General features: G+C 42.5%; 1 protein-coding gene across 1 annotated transcript; it reads right to left on the bottom strand.

Moving 5' to 3' along the window:
- Nucleotides 1-2,589: 2,589 nt before the first annotated feature.
- LOC311108364 (protein LBH-like) lies at nt 2,590-16,149 on the bottom strand. The gene is made up of 4 exons (XM_084150999.1): nt 15,536-16,149; nt 6,370-6,474; nt 4,071-4,239; nt 2,590-3,504 (listed from the first exon to the last, which is right to left on the bottom strand). The coding sequence occupies exons 2-4, from the start codon at nt 6,454-6,456 to the stop codon at nt 3,449-3,451; spliced, it is 312 nt and encodes a 103-aa protein (XP_084007125.1). The 5' UTR covers nt 6,457-6,474; nt 15,536-16,149; the 3' UTR covers nt 2,590-3,448.
- Nucleotides 16,150-16,886: the final 737 nt, after the last annotated feature.

Genomic DNA, 16,886 nt, shown 5'->3' with positions numbered 1-16,886 from the left:
GCCACCCTGAGGACGCAGATGACAACAGTGAACAAGGTTGACCCAGGACGGAGAGCTGATGCTGAGGGAAAACCATAAAGATGGATAGAAGGCTCTTGTGCCACATAGACGCTCCTCATGCTGTCACAGAAGAGTCCATTGTATAGATTGGAGATTGGCTCTCTACTATCTCTATGGGGGGAAAACTCACAACTGATCTCCAGCAGCAGGTGTACAAGAAAGGTGGGCTGCAAAGCGCCCGGTGTTAGTGGCTGCGGGGCTAACGCATGGGTGCCATGAAGGCAGGTGTGTCAACGTCCGGGGGCCACCAGCAGGGCCATGGGTTTGTCACAACAGCGGGCAGAGCTGGCAGTCACAGGATGAAGATATGAGGATAGTGCCAGCTGCTGTATGGTGAGTCCAGACTTGATCATACACGCACACGTTGGCCACTTTCCTCAGCTAAATTACACACGGCCAGCACTCGCTCCACACTCCAACACAGAGAACTATGTGCAGTTTGAACCACTCCCCTCCACGCTCACCATCTCAGTGCAATTCTGCCATTTTGAATTTCACATGAACTGGCAAGCTTCAATTCCATTCTCAGAAACACTCAACCAACCAAAATGCAGAATAAAATACTTTATTATAAATATCCAGGTACAGTATCTTACATACAATAAGTGACCGCACCCAACGGTCCACCACAATATGTTATCTTTAAAAACAAATATTTTAATCAAGAAAGATTCAAAATAATGAACAAACATGTATTTTAATAAACAGAAGTATAGCATTGAATTGTTGTTTGTTGTTTTTTCGACACTAAGAAACCAATCATTACTGTTACTGTAAATCATACAAATAGCACATAGATTATTGTATTGTACACTTAATCATATACATTTTTACAATGTAGTTATTATTACAACTTGTATCATTACTAACTTGTTGTTAGTTGAGATGTGTTATAGCTACTCTATGCAGAGGGAAAGAAGGTGCATACTGTAGACAGCAATGACTCCCTTCTATGTGACGTAGCTACACGCAAACATGGAACATAACTCTCCCGATCCTACAGCACCTACAGTTACTACGACTATTAATAGTTGTAGTCTTCTTTGCGCTGAGATAGTTAACGCAACATAAAATGTTTTTTTCATAATGTCAACATCTGGCTAATAAAAACACATGTCCCGTGTAGCTCAGTTGGTAGAGCATGGCGCTTGCAACGCCAGGGTTGTGGGTTCGATTCCCACGGGGGGGCCAGTATGAAAATGTATGCACTAACTGTAAGTCGCTCTGGGTAAGAGCGTCTGCTAAATGACTAAAATATTAATGTAATAATGGGCATTCTGGCAGGTTCAGTTGTCATAAGTGGAATCTTGGTTAAAAACCAGCTATGACAAAAGTCAAAAATAATTTAAGTAGACATGAACGGTCAATTCTAGCTTGGTGTACTGTAGCTACACACACAGCCCCATACGTGTGTTTTAGCTACCGTGCTTTAATAGGTCATTATCCCACATATTTGCATGTGATACAGTGAATAATTGGGATAATAAGCTGTTTCAAAATGTTTTAAAATATCCAATTGTAATTAGAGAGGGGAATTAATTCAATAGTTGAAGACAATACAAAATAAAATGTGCACTCCTGTAGAACATTTATACAGTCCTTATGCACTGAGAAAAATAAACACACCACTTCAGTATCTAAAGTGCTTTAGTATCTACGTTTGTGCATGTGCAGCAACGCATTTTCACAAGAACTGTTATATTAATGTTTTCCAAAATTATCAAGGACGTAAGCGAGACGTTTTTGTGTGAATTCTTGAAATGTAACTATAATATCAGACTCCAACCTATACTGAACAAAAATATAAACGCAACATGCAACAATTTCAAAGATTTTACTGAGTTACAGTTTGTATAATTGTCAGTCAGTCAATTGAAATAAATTCATTAGGCCCTAATCTATGGATTTCACATGACTGGGCAGGGGCACAGCCATGGGTGGGCCTGGGTGGGCATAGGCCCACCCACTTGGGAGCCAGGCCCACCCACTGGGGAGAAAGGCCCAGCCAATCAGAATTAGTTTTTCCCCACAAAAGGGCTTTATTACAGACAGAAATACTCCTCAGTTTCATCAGTGTGGCTGGTCTCAGACGATCCTGCAGTTGAAGAAGCCGGATGTGGAGGTCCTGGGCTGGCATGGTTACACGTGGTCTGCAGTTGTCAGGCCGGTTGAACGTACTGCCAAATTTCTAAACCGACGTTGGAGGCAGCTTATGGTAGAGAAATGAACATTCAATTCTCTGGCAACAGCTCTGGTGGACATTCCTGCACTCAGCTTGCCAATTGCACAATCCCTCAAAACTTAAGACATCTGTGGCATTGTGTTGTGTAACAAAACTGCACATTTTAGAGTGGCCTTTTATTGTTCTGAGCACAAGGTGCACCTGTGTAATGATCATGCTGTTTATTCTTGATATGCCACACCTGTCAGGTGGATGGATTCTCTTGGCAAAGGAAAAATGCTCACTAACAGGGATGTAAACAAATTATCCCCAAAATCTGAGAGAAATAAGCTTTTTGTGCGTATGGAAAATTTCTGGGATCCTTTATTTCAGCTCATGAAACATGGGACCAACACTTTCGATGTTGCGTTTATAAGTTTAATGAACAAAAACAATCCCTAGACACACTATGAAATTGGGCAAAATATTAAATAATACAACATTTTTATGTGAAAATTGTGTTATTTCAAATAGTCCTTGATTGAAAATACATGTGCTTTGTAATATATATATGACCTACAATGATGCTTCAAATCCTGTTGTTTGAAAGAAAAACAAATTGTAATAAGGGCTTTTAGATAATTCTAGAAAATTAGCATTTGTGTCATTCTCAAAACTTTTGACCACGACTGTAGATAATAACATGCATTTGAGCAGAAGCCAACAGCTATACAATATAATGTAAGAAAGACACATTCCTCATGATGAATTCTCCTCTTCCAAACTCACTGTATAAATCTGTATATCTACGGCGTCCATACAGTTTTAATAAGAGGACAGTGTTCTAGACTTTGGTCTAAGACAGTCAGATACATTAAACATTTTATATACGGTAGTGTTCATGTCTTTAGTTCCTATATCTAAAGATCACAGATAAACAAACTCTGAAAGGGGTGTACATACAAATGGCGTTGTGAAACCTAAAGTAAAACAAGCAACAATTGATCTACAGTAGCAAGCTACCCACTAAGGTTTGCCACGTAAGAGCTATTTAAGACAATCGTGCAGGGCTCGGCCCCACCAAGTGGTGTGGAGGTCTACCAACATGTTGGCGGTTGTGTTAATTAAGGGCTTAGCCTGAAGACCCTCCCTCCTCCTTGCTGCAGTCCATCATAGAGACACTCACTGTGAATGGCTGGAATGGTGCCAGCACCACGAGAGTCAGTTTTAAACTCCTCCCATCATTCTGTCAACTTGCTCTTCGTCTTCTGGATGATCCCCGCCTGCCACCAACACACATATTTAAATACATTCCATTTGGATAGCTACATTTTGCTTACAGGCTCCACCCCTGACTACAACCTACAAGCTCCTAGTCTTTACCGGTATTACAAATCACATACAGTTGACATTTTCCAAGCTGTTTAAAGGCACAGTCAACTTAGTGTATGTAAACTTCTGACCCACTGGAATTGTGATATAGTGAATTATAAGTGAAATAATCTGTCTTTAAACAATTGTTGGAAAAATTACTTGTGTCATGCACAAAGTAGATGTCCTAACCGACTTGCCAAAACTATAGTTTGTTAACAAGAAATTTGTGGATTGGTTGAAAAACAAGTTTTAATGACTCCAACCTAAGTGTATGTAAACAACTGTACCTCAATACTATTGAATAGTTTTAAAATGTTCTAAACTTTATTAGGCATAGCAAGTAAGAGTTCCTCAGTTCCTCTCTTTTGTCTGAAGTTTGCTTCAGAAAAATAAACTGATTCTATTCTATTGTCTCCTGGAGATCCCTCCTGGTTTTCTTATGTCTTGGCTGTAAATGGGTTTTAGTGGTTCTCACCTACTGCCTGGGCCTGGGCCTCTCCGGGGTCGTCATCAGGGGAAGTGAGGTCATCAGGGGGCCAGCGGAGCTCGCCACTCTCCACCTCCCCACTCTCGGTGGGCTCCACCACGATGGACGGAAGCCGCTTGGACAGCTTAGGGAACCTCTCGTGGGAGTCCGGAAAGATCTGAAAAAACAATCACGTCGGGGTCACCAAAGAAAGAGTGGAAAATTTGGTAACCAGGGTAAGGGTTGGGGTGAATTGAACTGAATTGAACACTGAATTGCTGCTAACGCCAATCCTGCTGGTAACATCTGAGACATTGATGGAGTAGGATCAGGTTAACCCTAGATTATATGGTCAGTTTTGTGTTTTCAAAACACATTCCAGAACAACACAGCATGACTAATCATGACCACAAGATGATGCTCAGTGAGAGAGGTAAGGAGTTTTGGCTAGTGACTTGAATGGGAAACAGACATTTGAAGACAGAAATATATGTTTTCCACTTCCTCCCTCCCTGAATGACATTCCCGCTAGTCAAAAACTGCATTTAAGGCTTTGAAATGGATGCCGGGTTAACGAGGCGCTTTGCATTCGCTGCATGCCGCAAGTGTGACTTCTATCGCAAAATCTCGGACCTCTGAAGAGCTCGAGCCGACGAGAGGATGTGTGACTCACTTTGTGCAGGGCGCGATTACTTCTATTGCACCACTATGATTACTTCCATAGCACCACTGTGATTACTTCCATAACACCACTGCACTGAAGGAGGATTACTCCCATAACACCACTGTGTGGGATGCGATTACTTCCATAACACCACTGTGTGGGATGCGATTACTTCCATAACACCACTGTGTGGGATGCGATTACTTCCATAACACCACTGTGTGGGGTGCGATTACTTCCATAACACCACTGTGTGGGGTGCGATTACTTCCATAACACCACTGTGTGGGGTGCGATTACTTCCATAACACCACTGTGTTGGGTGCGATTACTTCCATAACACCACTGTGTGGGGTGCGATTACTTCCATAACACCACTGTGTGGGGTGCGATTACTTCCATAACACCACTGTGTGGGACGCGATTACTTCCATAACACCACTGTGTGGGGTGCGATTACTTCCATAACACCACTGTGTTGGGTGCGATTACTTCCATAACACCACTGTGTGGGGTGCGATTACTTCCATAACACCACTGTGTGGGGTGCGATTACTTCTATAACACCACTGTGTGGGACACAATCACTTCCAAAACACCACTGTGTTGGGTGCGATTACTTCCATAACACCACTGCACTGAAGGAGGAAGAGGGGGGTCAGCGAGGGACACCTGCATCTGTATGGGGGCAAGCCGGTTGGCTAAGAAAGTAACAGCTTGCCACTGGATTGGCTGCCATCTCTTACTTGAGAGCTTTCACTGGCTTTAGACAAGGCCTCTATTGAGCCAGGTCCATAAAGGTCCAACATGCATCATGTTCTTCTACAAGTAATGATCCACATTTACTTGACTTTGGAGTCACAAGAGAGCAGCGAGTTCCTTGGAGGACCCTGAAGTCACTGGGTCTTTGAAGTCAATGGGTCTTTGAAGTCACTGGGTCTTTGAAGTCAATGGGTCTTTGAAGTCACTGGGTCGTTAGTCACTGGGTCATTGAAGTCACCGGGTCTCTGAACTCAATGGGTATTTGAAGTAACTGAGTATTTGATGTCACTGGGTCTTTGAAGTTAATGGGTATTTGAAGTCAATGGGTCTTTTAAGTTATTGGGTCTTTGAAGCCAATGGGTATTTGAAGCCACTTGGTATTTGAAGCCACTTGGTCTTTGAAGTCATTGGGTCTTTGAAGTCACTGGGTCTTTGAAGTCATTGGGTCTTTGAAGTCATTGGGTCTTTGAAGTCACTGGGTCTTTGAAGTCACTGGGTCTTCACTGTAAAAAGTTAGCAGAAATCAGATGGGCTTTTTTACGGAGGATGAGAGGGGATGAAAAGGAGGGGAAGGCTGTGATTGAGGTGCAGTCAGAAATAGCCCTGCTGTCAGTTTAGAGCAATGGAGGGACATTTGCACCTGTCATGGGTCTACAGGGAAGGAGAGAGGAGAAGAGAGAGATCTGAGAGAGTGCCATGGAGAGAGTGTGTGTGTCTAATTTCTGTGTGTGTGTGTGCACGTGTTGCTCATCATTTGTTTGTGCATGTAAACGATTCTTATGTTGTGCTGTAGTGTTGTTTGTGAGTGTGTGTGTTTGGTGAAAGTGAGTGTGTGTTACTTTGTTTGTTTTAGTTTTTTGTGTCCGTTTGAATTAGTCCCACCTGAAAGGATATACCCTCGTCTGCTGGGGCGCCTCCAACGGTGAAGTCTCCCACCTTCGAATCACAGGTGTTCATCACTTCTGTCATTCCGTCAGTAAGCCTCGCCTACAGCCAAGCCAAAACAAAAAGAAAGGACATGTTCTCAGTATGGCCCCGTTCCAAACCAAACATCCCTAGAACTAGTCCCGAGGGCTGAATTGGTGTGGACAATATTGGCAGGGATTTTTCTAAGCGTTTTTTCGGATTGCATAAATTCATTTTAGGGATAGAAAAACACTTTAAGTGATTTAAACCACTAAAACCAGATATAAAGCATGTAGATAAGATAATGGACCTATATATAATCTTTGAGAACTAACAATCACCTAAATAAAAGCTAGACAGTCAGGGAGAATAGAAAATTCCAAAAACAATGAATTTAGCAGTATTCATTTTGTTATTATGTTTGAGCAAAAGAACACGGCCTTATCCATGGCTAAATGCATAAAATTGCAGTAAACTAGCTTTAAAACTGCAACATTTTCTCTCAGCTCCATGGTAGAATATGAGAATCGCAGGAAATTAGCTTTAAATCTGTAACATTTTCTTTCAGCTTCATGGCAAAATGTGTAGAATTACAAGAAATTAAAATTAATAATAATCTCAGCTCCATGGAGAAATGTGTAGAATTACAGGAAATTGGCTTAACATTTCTAAAAATACAGTGCCAAGATTGGGGCTTCTACATTTCTTTCTAAATGTAGCCGCGCAGACAGCCGACCACGCTCATTGCCCCCCCTTCCACGCCCCCTGCCATGCCCCGCCACGCTCCTTTTTGACCCCCCACCCCCCTAAAAAACGGTATCTAGTACCATACTCCTGATTCCTAACCAATTCCGTTTTTATCTGTGAGTCTCATCATAGGAGTTGGCAAGACAGCACAAACAGATCTGGGACCAGGGTAATAAGGACCTGGGGCAAGTAATGAATGATTGGTTTGGAATTGGGACTTTTTGTGACAGTCATTAAGGCTGCGTTTACATAGGCAGCCCAGTTCTTTTGCCCAACTGTTGGAAAAATATCTGATCTGATTGGTCAAAAGACCAATTAGTGGCAAAAGATCAGAATTGGGCTGCCTGTGTAAACGCAGCCTACGTACACTTGTGTATTTTACATTTAAGTCATTTAGCAGACGCTCTTATCCAGAGCAACTTACAGTTAGTGAGTGCATACATTATTTTTTATACTGGCCCCCCGTGGGAATCGAACCCACAACCCTGGTGTTGCAAACGCCATGCTCTACCAACTGAGCTACATCCCTGCCGGCCATTCCCTCCCCTACCCTGGACGACACTTGGCCAATTGTGCGCCGCCCCGTGGCCTCCCGGTCACGACAGAGCCTGGATTCGAACCAGGATCTCTAGTGGCACAGCTAGCACTGTGATGCAGTGCCTTAGACCACTGCGCCACTCGGGAGATTTTCATTTCTCATTTGCCACTGAATGCTACAGGGCCTGATTCTGCTCTTGCACCTACAAAATGCTCTCAGCAAATTGTCAATGTGTTGCAAGAATGTTTGCAAAAGGTTATGGGAAAGTTTAGTTCAGAGAATGTCAGCTGCGTGATGTCACAGTATCATTAGATTGTGCTCTTGGTAGGCCGTCATTGTAAATAAGAATTTATTCTTAACTGACTTGCCTAGTTAAATAAAGGTTAAATTAATAAAAAGTCTAACAAGAACGTTACCTAACATTTACCTAACGTTTACCTAACATTTTGGAAACATCCTCCATTACAGCAGGGGGAGCCATGGGGGGCAGCCAGTTCAAAGCCCAACCACACCCTTTATTTTTGCTGTGTCCTAAAATGAACCTTGTGTGTCTAAATGATGTATACTTTACTTAATCTTTTTCGACTGAATCTCTGCTACAGTCTTCACTGCTCTACTCGTGGCAAGAAAAATGTTCATTCAGATTAGCATTCTTTTTATAGAGAAGATGAGAGTGTGAGTTGGAGCATAATGTCTGACATGCTCCGGGGTGAAGTTTCCCCTAAGTACAGGTCTAGGATCAGCTTCCCCTCCCCCAAACCTTACCTTAACCATTAGTGGGAGAAATGCAAAACTGACCCAAGATCAGTATCTAGGGGGATCTTCACACCACTCAGTCTGGCACCAGGAACAAGGATGCAACTGCTGCTGGGAATGTAAATAATTCAGGTTTAACACGTTCCAACATTAAAATGAAGTTGTTCTGCTTCAGTGACAATAAGGGAACTGTTGTAGCCTTATTCCCTTGTAACGTCTAGTTTCAGTCAGGAACTGAAAATAACTAGCACGGTGTGTGTGTTTCTTTAAAAAACGATGCATTTTATCCAAGATAAAGTTATCTTATTAAAACTAAGCGGCACTGAGAACAGCTGGGGAAAAAAAACATTGTTTTTGTGTAGACCTTTCACAAAACGGTACATCTAACAAGTCTCTCCATATTCACTTCCACCTTTTTACTTTTGGTTGGAAAATGATTTGTTTTTGTTTTTTTGTGAACCATTGTTTTCATTGAGTCAATCAATTGGTACAATCAATGAGAAACATTACAATTTACCCTTTTTTAGATCAACACTATCTTCCACCTCATCCCAGGAAAATTATATTTTTATATTTATTAATTAATTTTTATATAACTAAAATACATGTGAACCATCAACGATGTGAACATGGTGACAAGTACCGTCTTGGTCTTTTGGTCAATTAGTAATAATTTAGACATGGGAAAGTGAGTGATTGGCGAATCAATGACAGTAACCAGGGAGAAGAGCAAACCGGAAGTCCGGCAGGAATAAACATTACACAAGCCCATCACTAACTTCAAATAATCAACTAAGTGTTGTCTTCCATTTTACAACATGATCAGTTGAATCAGGTGTGCTAAAGCTGGGCTGGTGTGCACACACTGTTCCCCACACTTGACCTGAATGATGGTTAAAAAAAAATGATCCCATTAATAATCTGACGCTTTCATCCAAAGCTGCTTTCAGTAAACACTTCAATGCGGAATGTGTACTGTAGCTCATGCAGGAATGGAACGCACTATTTATTAACACTGTTACCAGTGCCATGTTCAAACTCATTGCACCATGGGATCCTCACAGCCATCAAACTACACAGAGCCACTCTTTTTCCATGCTTCCTGATGCAGTGGGTTACCATATCTGATTGTTTGGACGTCTGGTATGGCCCTGCCAGTGTTAATGATTTCTGTCCTGGCACCAACAAGACTAATGTAACCATGAGAAAATAATCAGCTCCTTGGACAACAGCCCCTCTCACCATGAGCCATCACCAGTCCTGATGCTAGTGTGTGTGTGTGTGTGTGTGTGTGTGTGTGTGTGTGTGGTGTGTAAACGTGCGTGCACATGTCTGTGTGTGTTTGGTGGGGTGACTAATCTAATGCACGGTCCCCCCCCCCCCCAGCTAGCTGTTGCCACGGCGACATGGTGGGCGGTCAATAATCAAGATGCCTTTTTATGAAAAGAAGTGTCATTCTCCAAAGTGGCAGTGGGTGTTGATAGCGTAAGGATGTGTCTGTTGTTTTGCCCAGTCCTAATAACAAAGAATAGCCTTAGGGAGTCAGCTGTGACCAAACTGGGTTGGATTGGAGGGTCTTTAGGGGGTCTGGAAGGCATCTATGTGGGGGAAAGTGCAAAAAAACAGAACATATTTAATGGAAATGAGAGGCATACTCAAGAGGGTATGAATGGTGAGTGGGCAATGGTGTGTGTGTGTGTGTGTGTGTGCAGTACTATAACCTAAGGGAGCCAGCTGTGACATAAGTGAACAGGAATCGAGCCCACAACAGTGACAGATTCTGAGATCCACATAATCAAAGTCACCACAGGTTCATGTACAGTCGTGGTCTTCACAACGTTCGCTGCTTCAGTGTTATGAGATATTTGTGTCAGATGTTACTATGGTATACTGAAGTATAATTACAAGTATTCCATAAGTGTCAAAGGCTTTTATTGACAATTACATTAAGTTTATGCAAAGAGTCAATATTTGCAGTGTTGACCCTTCTTTTTCAAGACCTCTGCAATCCGCCCTGGCATGCTGTCAATTAACTTCTGGGACACATCCTGACTGATGACAGCCCATTCTTGCATAATCAATGCTTGGAGTTTGTCAGATTTTGTGTGTTTTTGTTTGTCCACCCGCCTCTTGAGGATCGACCACAAGTTCTCAATGGGATTAAGGTCTGGGGAGTTTGTCGATGTTTTGTTCCCCGAGCCACTTAGTTATCACTTTTGCCTTATGGCAAGGTGCTCCATCATGCTGGAAAAGGCATTGGTCGTCACCAAACTGTTCTTGGATGGTTGGGAGAAGTTGCTCTCTGAGGATGTGTTGGTACCATTCTTTATTCATGGCTGTGTTCTTAGGCAAAATTGTGAGTGAGCCCACTCCCTTGGCTGAGAGGCAACCCCACACATGAATGGTCTCAGGATGGTTTACTGTTGGCATGACACAGGACTGATGGTAGCGCTCACCTTGTCTTCTCCGGACAAGGTGTTTTCCGGATGCCCCAAACAATCAAAAAGGGGATTCATCAGAGAAAATGACTTTACCCCAATCCTCAGCAGTCCAATCCCTGTACCTTTTGCAGAATATCAGTCTATCCCTGATGTTTTTCCTGGAGAGAAGTGGCTTCTTTCCTGCCCTTCTTGACACCAGGCCATCCTCCAAAAGTCTTCGCCTCACTGTGCGTGCAGATGCACCCAAACCTGCCTGCTGCCATTCCTGAGCAAGCTCTGCACTGGTGCCCCGATCCCGCAGCTGAATCAACTTTAGGAGACGGTCCTGGCGCTTGCTGGACTTTCTTGGGCGCCCTGACGCCTTCTTCACAACAATTTAACATCTCTCCTTGAAGTTCTTGATGATCCGATAAATGGTTGATTTAGGTACAATCTTACTAGCAGCAATATCCTTGCCTGTGAAGCCCTTTTTGTGCAAAGCAATGATGATGGCACGTGTTTCCTTGCAGGTAACCATGGTTAACAGAGGAAGAACAATGATTTCAAGCACCACCCTCCTTTTAAAGCTTCCAGTCTGTTATTCTAACTCAATCAGCATGACAGAGTGATCTCCAGCCTTGTCCTCGTCAACACTCTCACCTGTGTTAACGAGATAATCACTGACATGATGGCAGCTAGTCCTTTTGAGGCAGGGCTGAAATGCAGTGGAAATGTTTTTTGGGGGATTAATTTCATTTTCATGGCAAAGATGGACTTTGCAATTAATTGCAATTCATCTGATCACTCTTCATGACATTCTGGAGTATATGCAAATTGCCATCATCAAAACTGAGGCAGCAGACTTTGTGAAAATTAGTATTTGTGTCATTCTCAAAACGTTTGACCATGACTGTACAGTACCTGTTACACGGCCCAAGCACCCAGCTAATGCTCCCCTATCCTAGGATCAACCAGGCCCAGCATTAAGATGCGTAACTCATCACACATACCATAGTCTTCATCAAGGTTACAGTAAGAAGCTGGCTTGACATTCCAATTCAGTCAACACATAGAGCTCTGCCAAGAATCAATTGGTTTGTTTATGCATATAATGTGCATTCGGAAAGTATTCAGAGCCCTTGACTTTTTCCACATTTTGTTATGTTAACATTTACATTTTAGTCATTTAGCAGACGCTCTTATCCAGAGCGACTTAAAAGAGCAATTAGGGTTAAGTGCCTTGCTTAAGGGCACCACGACAGATTTTTCACCTAGTCCGCTCGGGGATTAGAACCAGCGACCTTTCGGTTGCTGGCACAACGCTCTTACCCACTAAGCTACCTGCCACCCCATCACGTTAAAGCCTTATTCTAAAATTGATCAAATAAAAAATTGTCCTCAACAATCTACACACAATACCCCATAAGGACAAAGCGAAAACTGGTTTTTAGACATTTTAGCAAATGTATATTTAAAAAAAAATACTTAAATAGCTTATTATTATTTACATAAGTATTCAGACCCTTTGCTATGAGACTCGAAATTGATTCCTGTTTCCATTGATCATCCTTGAGTTGTTTCTACAACCTGTGGTAAATTCAATTGATTGGACATGATTTGGAAAGGAACACACCTGTCTATATAAGGTCCCACAGTTGACAGTGCATGTCAGAGCAAAAACCAAGCCATGAGGTCGAAGGAATTGTCCACAGAGCTCTGAGACAGGATTGTGTCGAGGCACAGATCTAGGGAAGGGTACCAAAACAATTCTGCAGCATTCAAGGTCCACAAGAACGCAGTGGCCTCCATCATTCTTAAATGAAAGAAGTTTGGAACCACCAAGACTGTTCCTAGAGCTGGCCGCCCGGCCAAACTGAGCAATCGGGGGAGAAGGACCTTGGTCAGGGAGGTGACCAAGAACCCGATGGTCACTCTGGCAGAGCTTCAGAGTTCCTCTGTGGAGATGGGAGAACCTTCCAGAAGGACAACCATCTCTGCAGCACTCCACCAATCAGGCCTTCAGTAAACATGACAGTAAACATGACAGCCCGCTTGGAGTTTGCCAAAAGGAACCTAAAGGACTCAGACCATGAGAAACAAGATTATCTGGTCTGATGAAACCAAGATTGAACTCTTTGGCCTGAATGCCAAGCGTCACATCTGGAGGAAACCTGCCACCATCCCTATGGTGAAGCATGGTGTTGACAGCATCATGCTGTGGGGATGTTTTTCAGTGGCAGGGACTGGGAGACTAGTCAGGATTGAAGGAAAGATGAACGGAGCAAAGTACAGAGAGATCCTTGATGAAAACCTACTCCAGAGCGCTCAGGACCTCAGACTGGGGTGAAAGTTCACCTTCCAACAGGAAAATGACCCTAAGCACACAGCCAACACAACGCAGGAGTGGCTTCGGGACAAGTCTCTGAATGTCCTTGAGTGGCCCAGCCAGAGCCTGGACTTGAACCCGATCGAGCATCTCTGGAGAGACCTGAAAATAGCTGTGCAGCGATGCTCCCCATCCAACCTGACAGAGCTTGAGAGGATCTGCAGAGAAGAATGGGAGAAACTCCCCAAATACAGGTGTGCCAAGCTTGTAGCATCATACCCAAGAAGACACAAGGCTGTAATTGCTGCCAAAGTTGATTCAACAAAGTACTGAGTAACGGGTCTGAATACTTATGTAAATGTGATATTTCCATCTTTTATTTTTGCTTTGTCATTATGGGGTATTGTGTGTAGATTGATGAGGGAAAAAAACGATTTAATCCATTTGAGAATAAGGCTGTAAAGTAGCAAAATGTGGAAAAAGTCAAGGGGTCTGAATACTTTCCGAATGCACTGTATGTGCCCAGAATGATCATTCAGTGCCTTCATGATAGAAGACAATGACTTAAAAGGAGAAAAACGACATTGTTTCTCTCCATCTAATGTGGGCTAGCAATGGCGCTTATTATGCACACTTATTAATGTGATTAGAGTATAATCCAATTACAAATGCAGCACACTCTGCCGACATCAGAGCCCTTGTTAGCGCTTACCCTTCTCATCCCCGTGGTGTGAGTGGGACAAACAAAAAGAACTGGAGTGGAGGATCAAAGGGCCACATATGTGTTTGGTGCCATTTCTATTGAAACAAAAGACCCAGCCTAAAACTCTCTGTGGGGGTGTCATCATTAGAAAGGCTGTATGGATGCGCTTATCAAACAATTTGCAGATAGGTAACAGAACAAATTCAAATATTATTATATTATAAAGACTAATTTGCTTGTTTCCTGTTCAAGTTAGGTTGTGTGTGTGTGTGTGCATGTGTGCGTGTCTGTGTTTGTGTGTGGGTGTATGTGCGTATGTATTTTTTCGCTTTGTGTGTGTGTGTGCGCGCGCGTGCGTGCGTGACTCAGCCACACGCACTAGGACCATGATTTCCCTTAATGTCCTTGATTGATTTTCCAACCCTTGTCGCCAGAGAGCGACAGGTTAAACGTCTCCAGAGTGAGGGAGCCTTTGACGCAGTTATTTTATCCTTTCCTCCAACAATACAAAGGCGAGTAAGGTGGATTTGGGAGAAAAATAGAAACTTTCTCCTGAATAATTGAATGAGGCTAGTTTCACCTGCTCCCGGCAATATGGAAAACCATATCTATTCAAATCTATGGAAATGACACACGTAGCACAGTCCACTGCACTGCAAATTAGAGTTATCATTAACCAGTGCTGAACAGGTTTTAGGGCCTCACGCTTGAAACATCAGAAATTCAAAACTGACACTAAACTGATTTATCAAATGCACATATTATGCACATTCTGCGCCTGTTATTGTTGCTTATGGGGATAAAAAAGTTTGAGGTAGTACAATGTTTTAAATAAAGGTTAAAGGTAATCTTGTACGTACTATATTCAGAAAGCCACAGGTGCAAAGTTTGCACTTGTCATCATTACACTTCTGAAATTCGTTTAATATGAATACATTTTTACAAAAACCCTTTCCATATGATAGACAGATGCATCAATACTTGTGTGTAGCCTGAGATCTGACCTGAAGTGTGCGTGCGAGCGCCCAATTCATTGCCTGGCGCAATTCAAATCCATGCAAATGAGTTAAGTCTTAATTTCACAGTCAGATGTGAAACTAATGTCAAACTAGAAATAACACTCAAGCTTGTAAACCCTCTTGTTAATATTCGTCTCTACCGACAGAAGGTTTTAAGCCATAGCACGGTATATTACATATTCACGCAAAACTATTGCCTAGAGGATCAGAAGAGTCGGTTCCATTGCCAGCTCGGTTGTGCAAATAGCCATGTTCCAAACAAAATTGCAGTACATTATACTGTAATCTGCACATGGCTTCAAAAGTTACATCATTTCTTTATATTTCGAAATCACAGATAGTATATTGTAGGCTGTAGTTGATCTATCGATGAATGATACTTAGATTATTTTCATCTGTGTTCTACATGCATTTTTTAAATCTCTTTAAAAAACGATTTCAGCTTCCATACATGGCTTTTGTGTATAGGAAAGCTCTCCTGATAATGCTATGGAATGGACAGTTGGACACAAGCCAAGCTGTGAAGAGCTTAAAAGCGCACGCACTTCAAACTTGTGATTCTGCTAATGAGGATTGTTGTTGAAAATACCTATGGTTGAAGATAGCTCTTAGAAGAAACCGACCAACACTTACCTTTATCAAACGTTAATGTTATGTTATGGTCTTGATTTATCCGCGGATGACGTAGGCTTCTCCGATATAAAAAGTGGAGCTTTCGTCGCCTTTCGCCGAGTTGGTACAACAATAGCTTGATTGTGTTTCTCTGTTAGTTTGCGGCTCGCCTCTTTGCTTACCGCGAAGTTCCGATTCCACTTTCCAGCGGAGGTAACAGCTTCAGGTCACTGGAGGATTGGAGCTTCTGTGTGAGCGTGTGCGCACGCGGTTTGAATTTCTCACTCTCTGCGTGTGTCTCTCTGTCGCGAGAAGGGCAGTGCACAGACCGTTTGTGGGGTATGTGCTCAAACAAAAAAGCCCCCCCCCCAAATTAAAAAAAAACTAAATAATAATAATCCCGCAACCGCGGTCCCAGACTCGTTGAGCAATTATTACAAGAAGAGGGGAAAGCAGCACGATCTGATGAGTAACGTATTTTGCACAACTATTTTGAACTGTAATAAATGCTGCACTTATTAACAATGACCAACACAATTCCAGTCAAAATAGATTGTAAGAAATGCTGTAGCCTACCATTACTATATCCAACCCAACTCCATCTGTTGCCACTATCATATAGCCCAGTGTTTTTCAAACTTTTTGAAACACCACCTCCAAAAAGGAGGGGTAGCCGACAAACCTCCGACCCCTGTGCACGCACATGCAAGTGTGCACAAGCGTTCATGGGCGTACAATCGCTGCGCAAATGTTGCCTGTCATTAACGGTAACGCATATTTTCAAAACGCAAGATAGGCTACAGAAATACACTGCGTTTTACACCTGCATTTGGAGCTGAAAGTCATTAATGTTAGCTGCCAATATCAACTAGGGATATATCATGTCACTTCTCTGGAGTCCAGAGCAAGCAAAATCATACGACATACTTGTAGCAGGATGGAAAAGCATGATCTGCCTGCACCGGTCCATTACTTTGGAGGGCAGCATGCCTGCACAGTGCTCGTTGCCAGCCCTGTTATTCCTCACAAATACAGTAAAAACGTCACCAGAATACATCTTCATCCCATAATATTGAAGGCAGTGCAATGTTATAGCTGCTTACCTTTAGACATACAATACCAGGCAAAAGTTTGGACACACCTACTCATTCAAGGGTTTTTCTTTATTTTTAAATTTTTTTACATTGTAGAATAAAATTGATGACATCAAAACTATGAACTAACACATATGGAATCATGTACTAACTAAAAAAGTGTTAAACAAATCAAAATGCATTTTATATTTGAGATTCTTCAAAGTAACCACCCTTTGCCTTGATGACAGCTTTGCAGTATAGATAGCCCTATTTGGTAAAAGACCAAGTCCATATTA

Source organism: Coregonus lavaretus (genome assembly GCF_964263955.1).
Source record: "Coregonus lavaretus genome assembly, chromosome: 33".
In the NCBI taxonomy this organism is placed as follows: domain Eukaryota; kingdom Metazoa; phylum Chordata; class Actinopteri; order Salmoniformes; family Salmonidae; genus Coregonus; species Coregonus lavaretus.
This window is presented reverse-complemented; position numbering and strand designations above follow the sequence as displayed.

What these genes read in the sequence shown, in the direction of transcription:
- LOC311108364 (XM_084150999.1), bottom strand. Translation starts at nt 6,456, where the DNA reads ATGACAGAAGTGATGAACACCTGTGATTCGAAGGTGGGAGACTTCACC. An exon ending in ACGAGGGTATATCCTTTCAG is followed by an intron (nt 4,240 to 6,369) that starts GTGGGACTAATT and finishes TTGTTTTTTCAG; the next exon opens with ATCTTTCCGGACTCCCACGA. An exon ending in GGCCCAGGCCCAGGCAGTAG is followed by an intron (nt 3,505 to 4,070) that starts GTGAGAACCACT and finishes TGTTGGTGGCAG; the next exon opens with GCGGGGATCATCCAGAAGAC.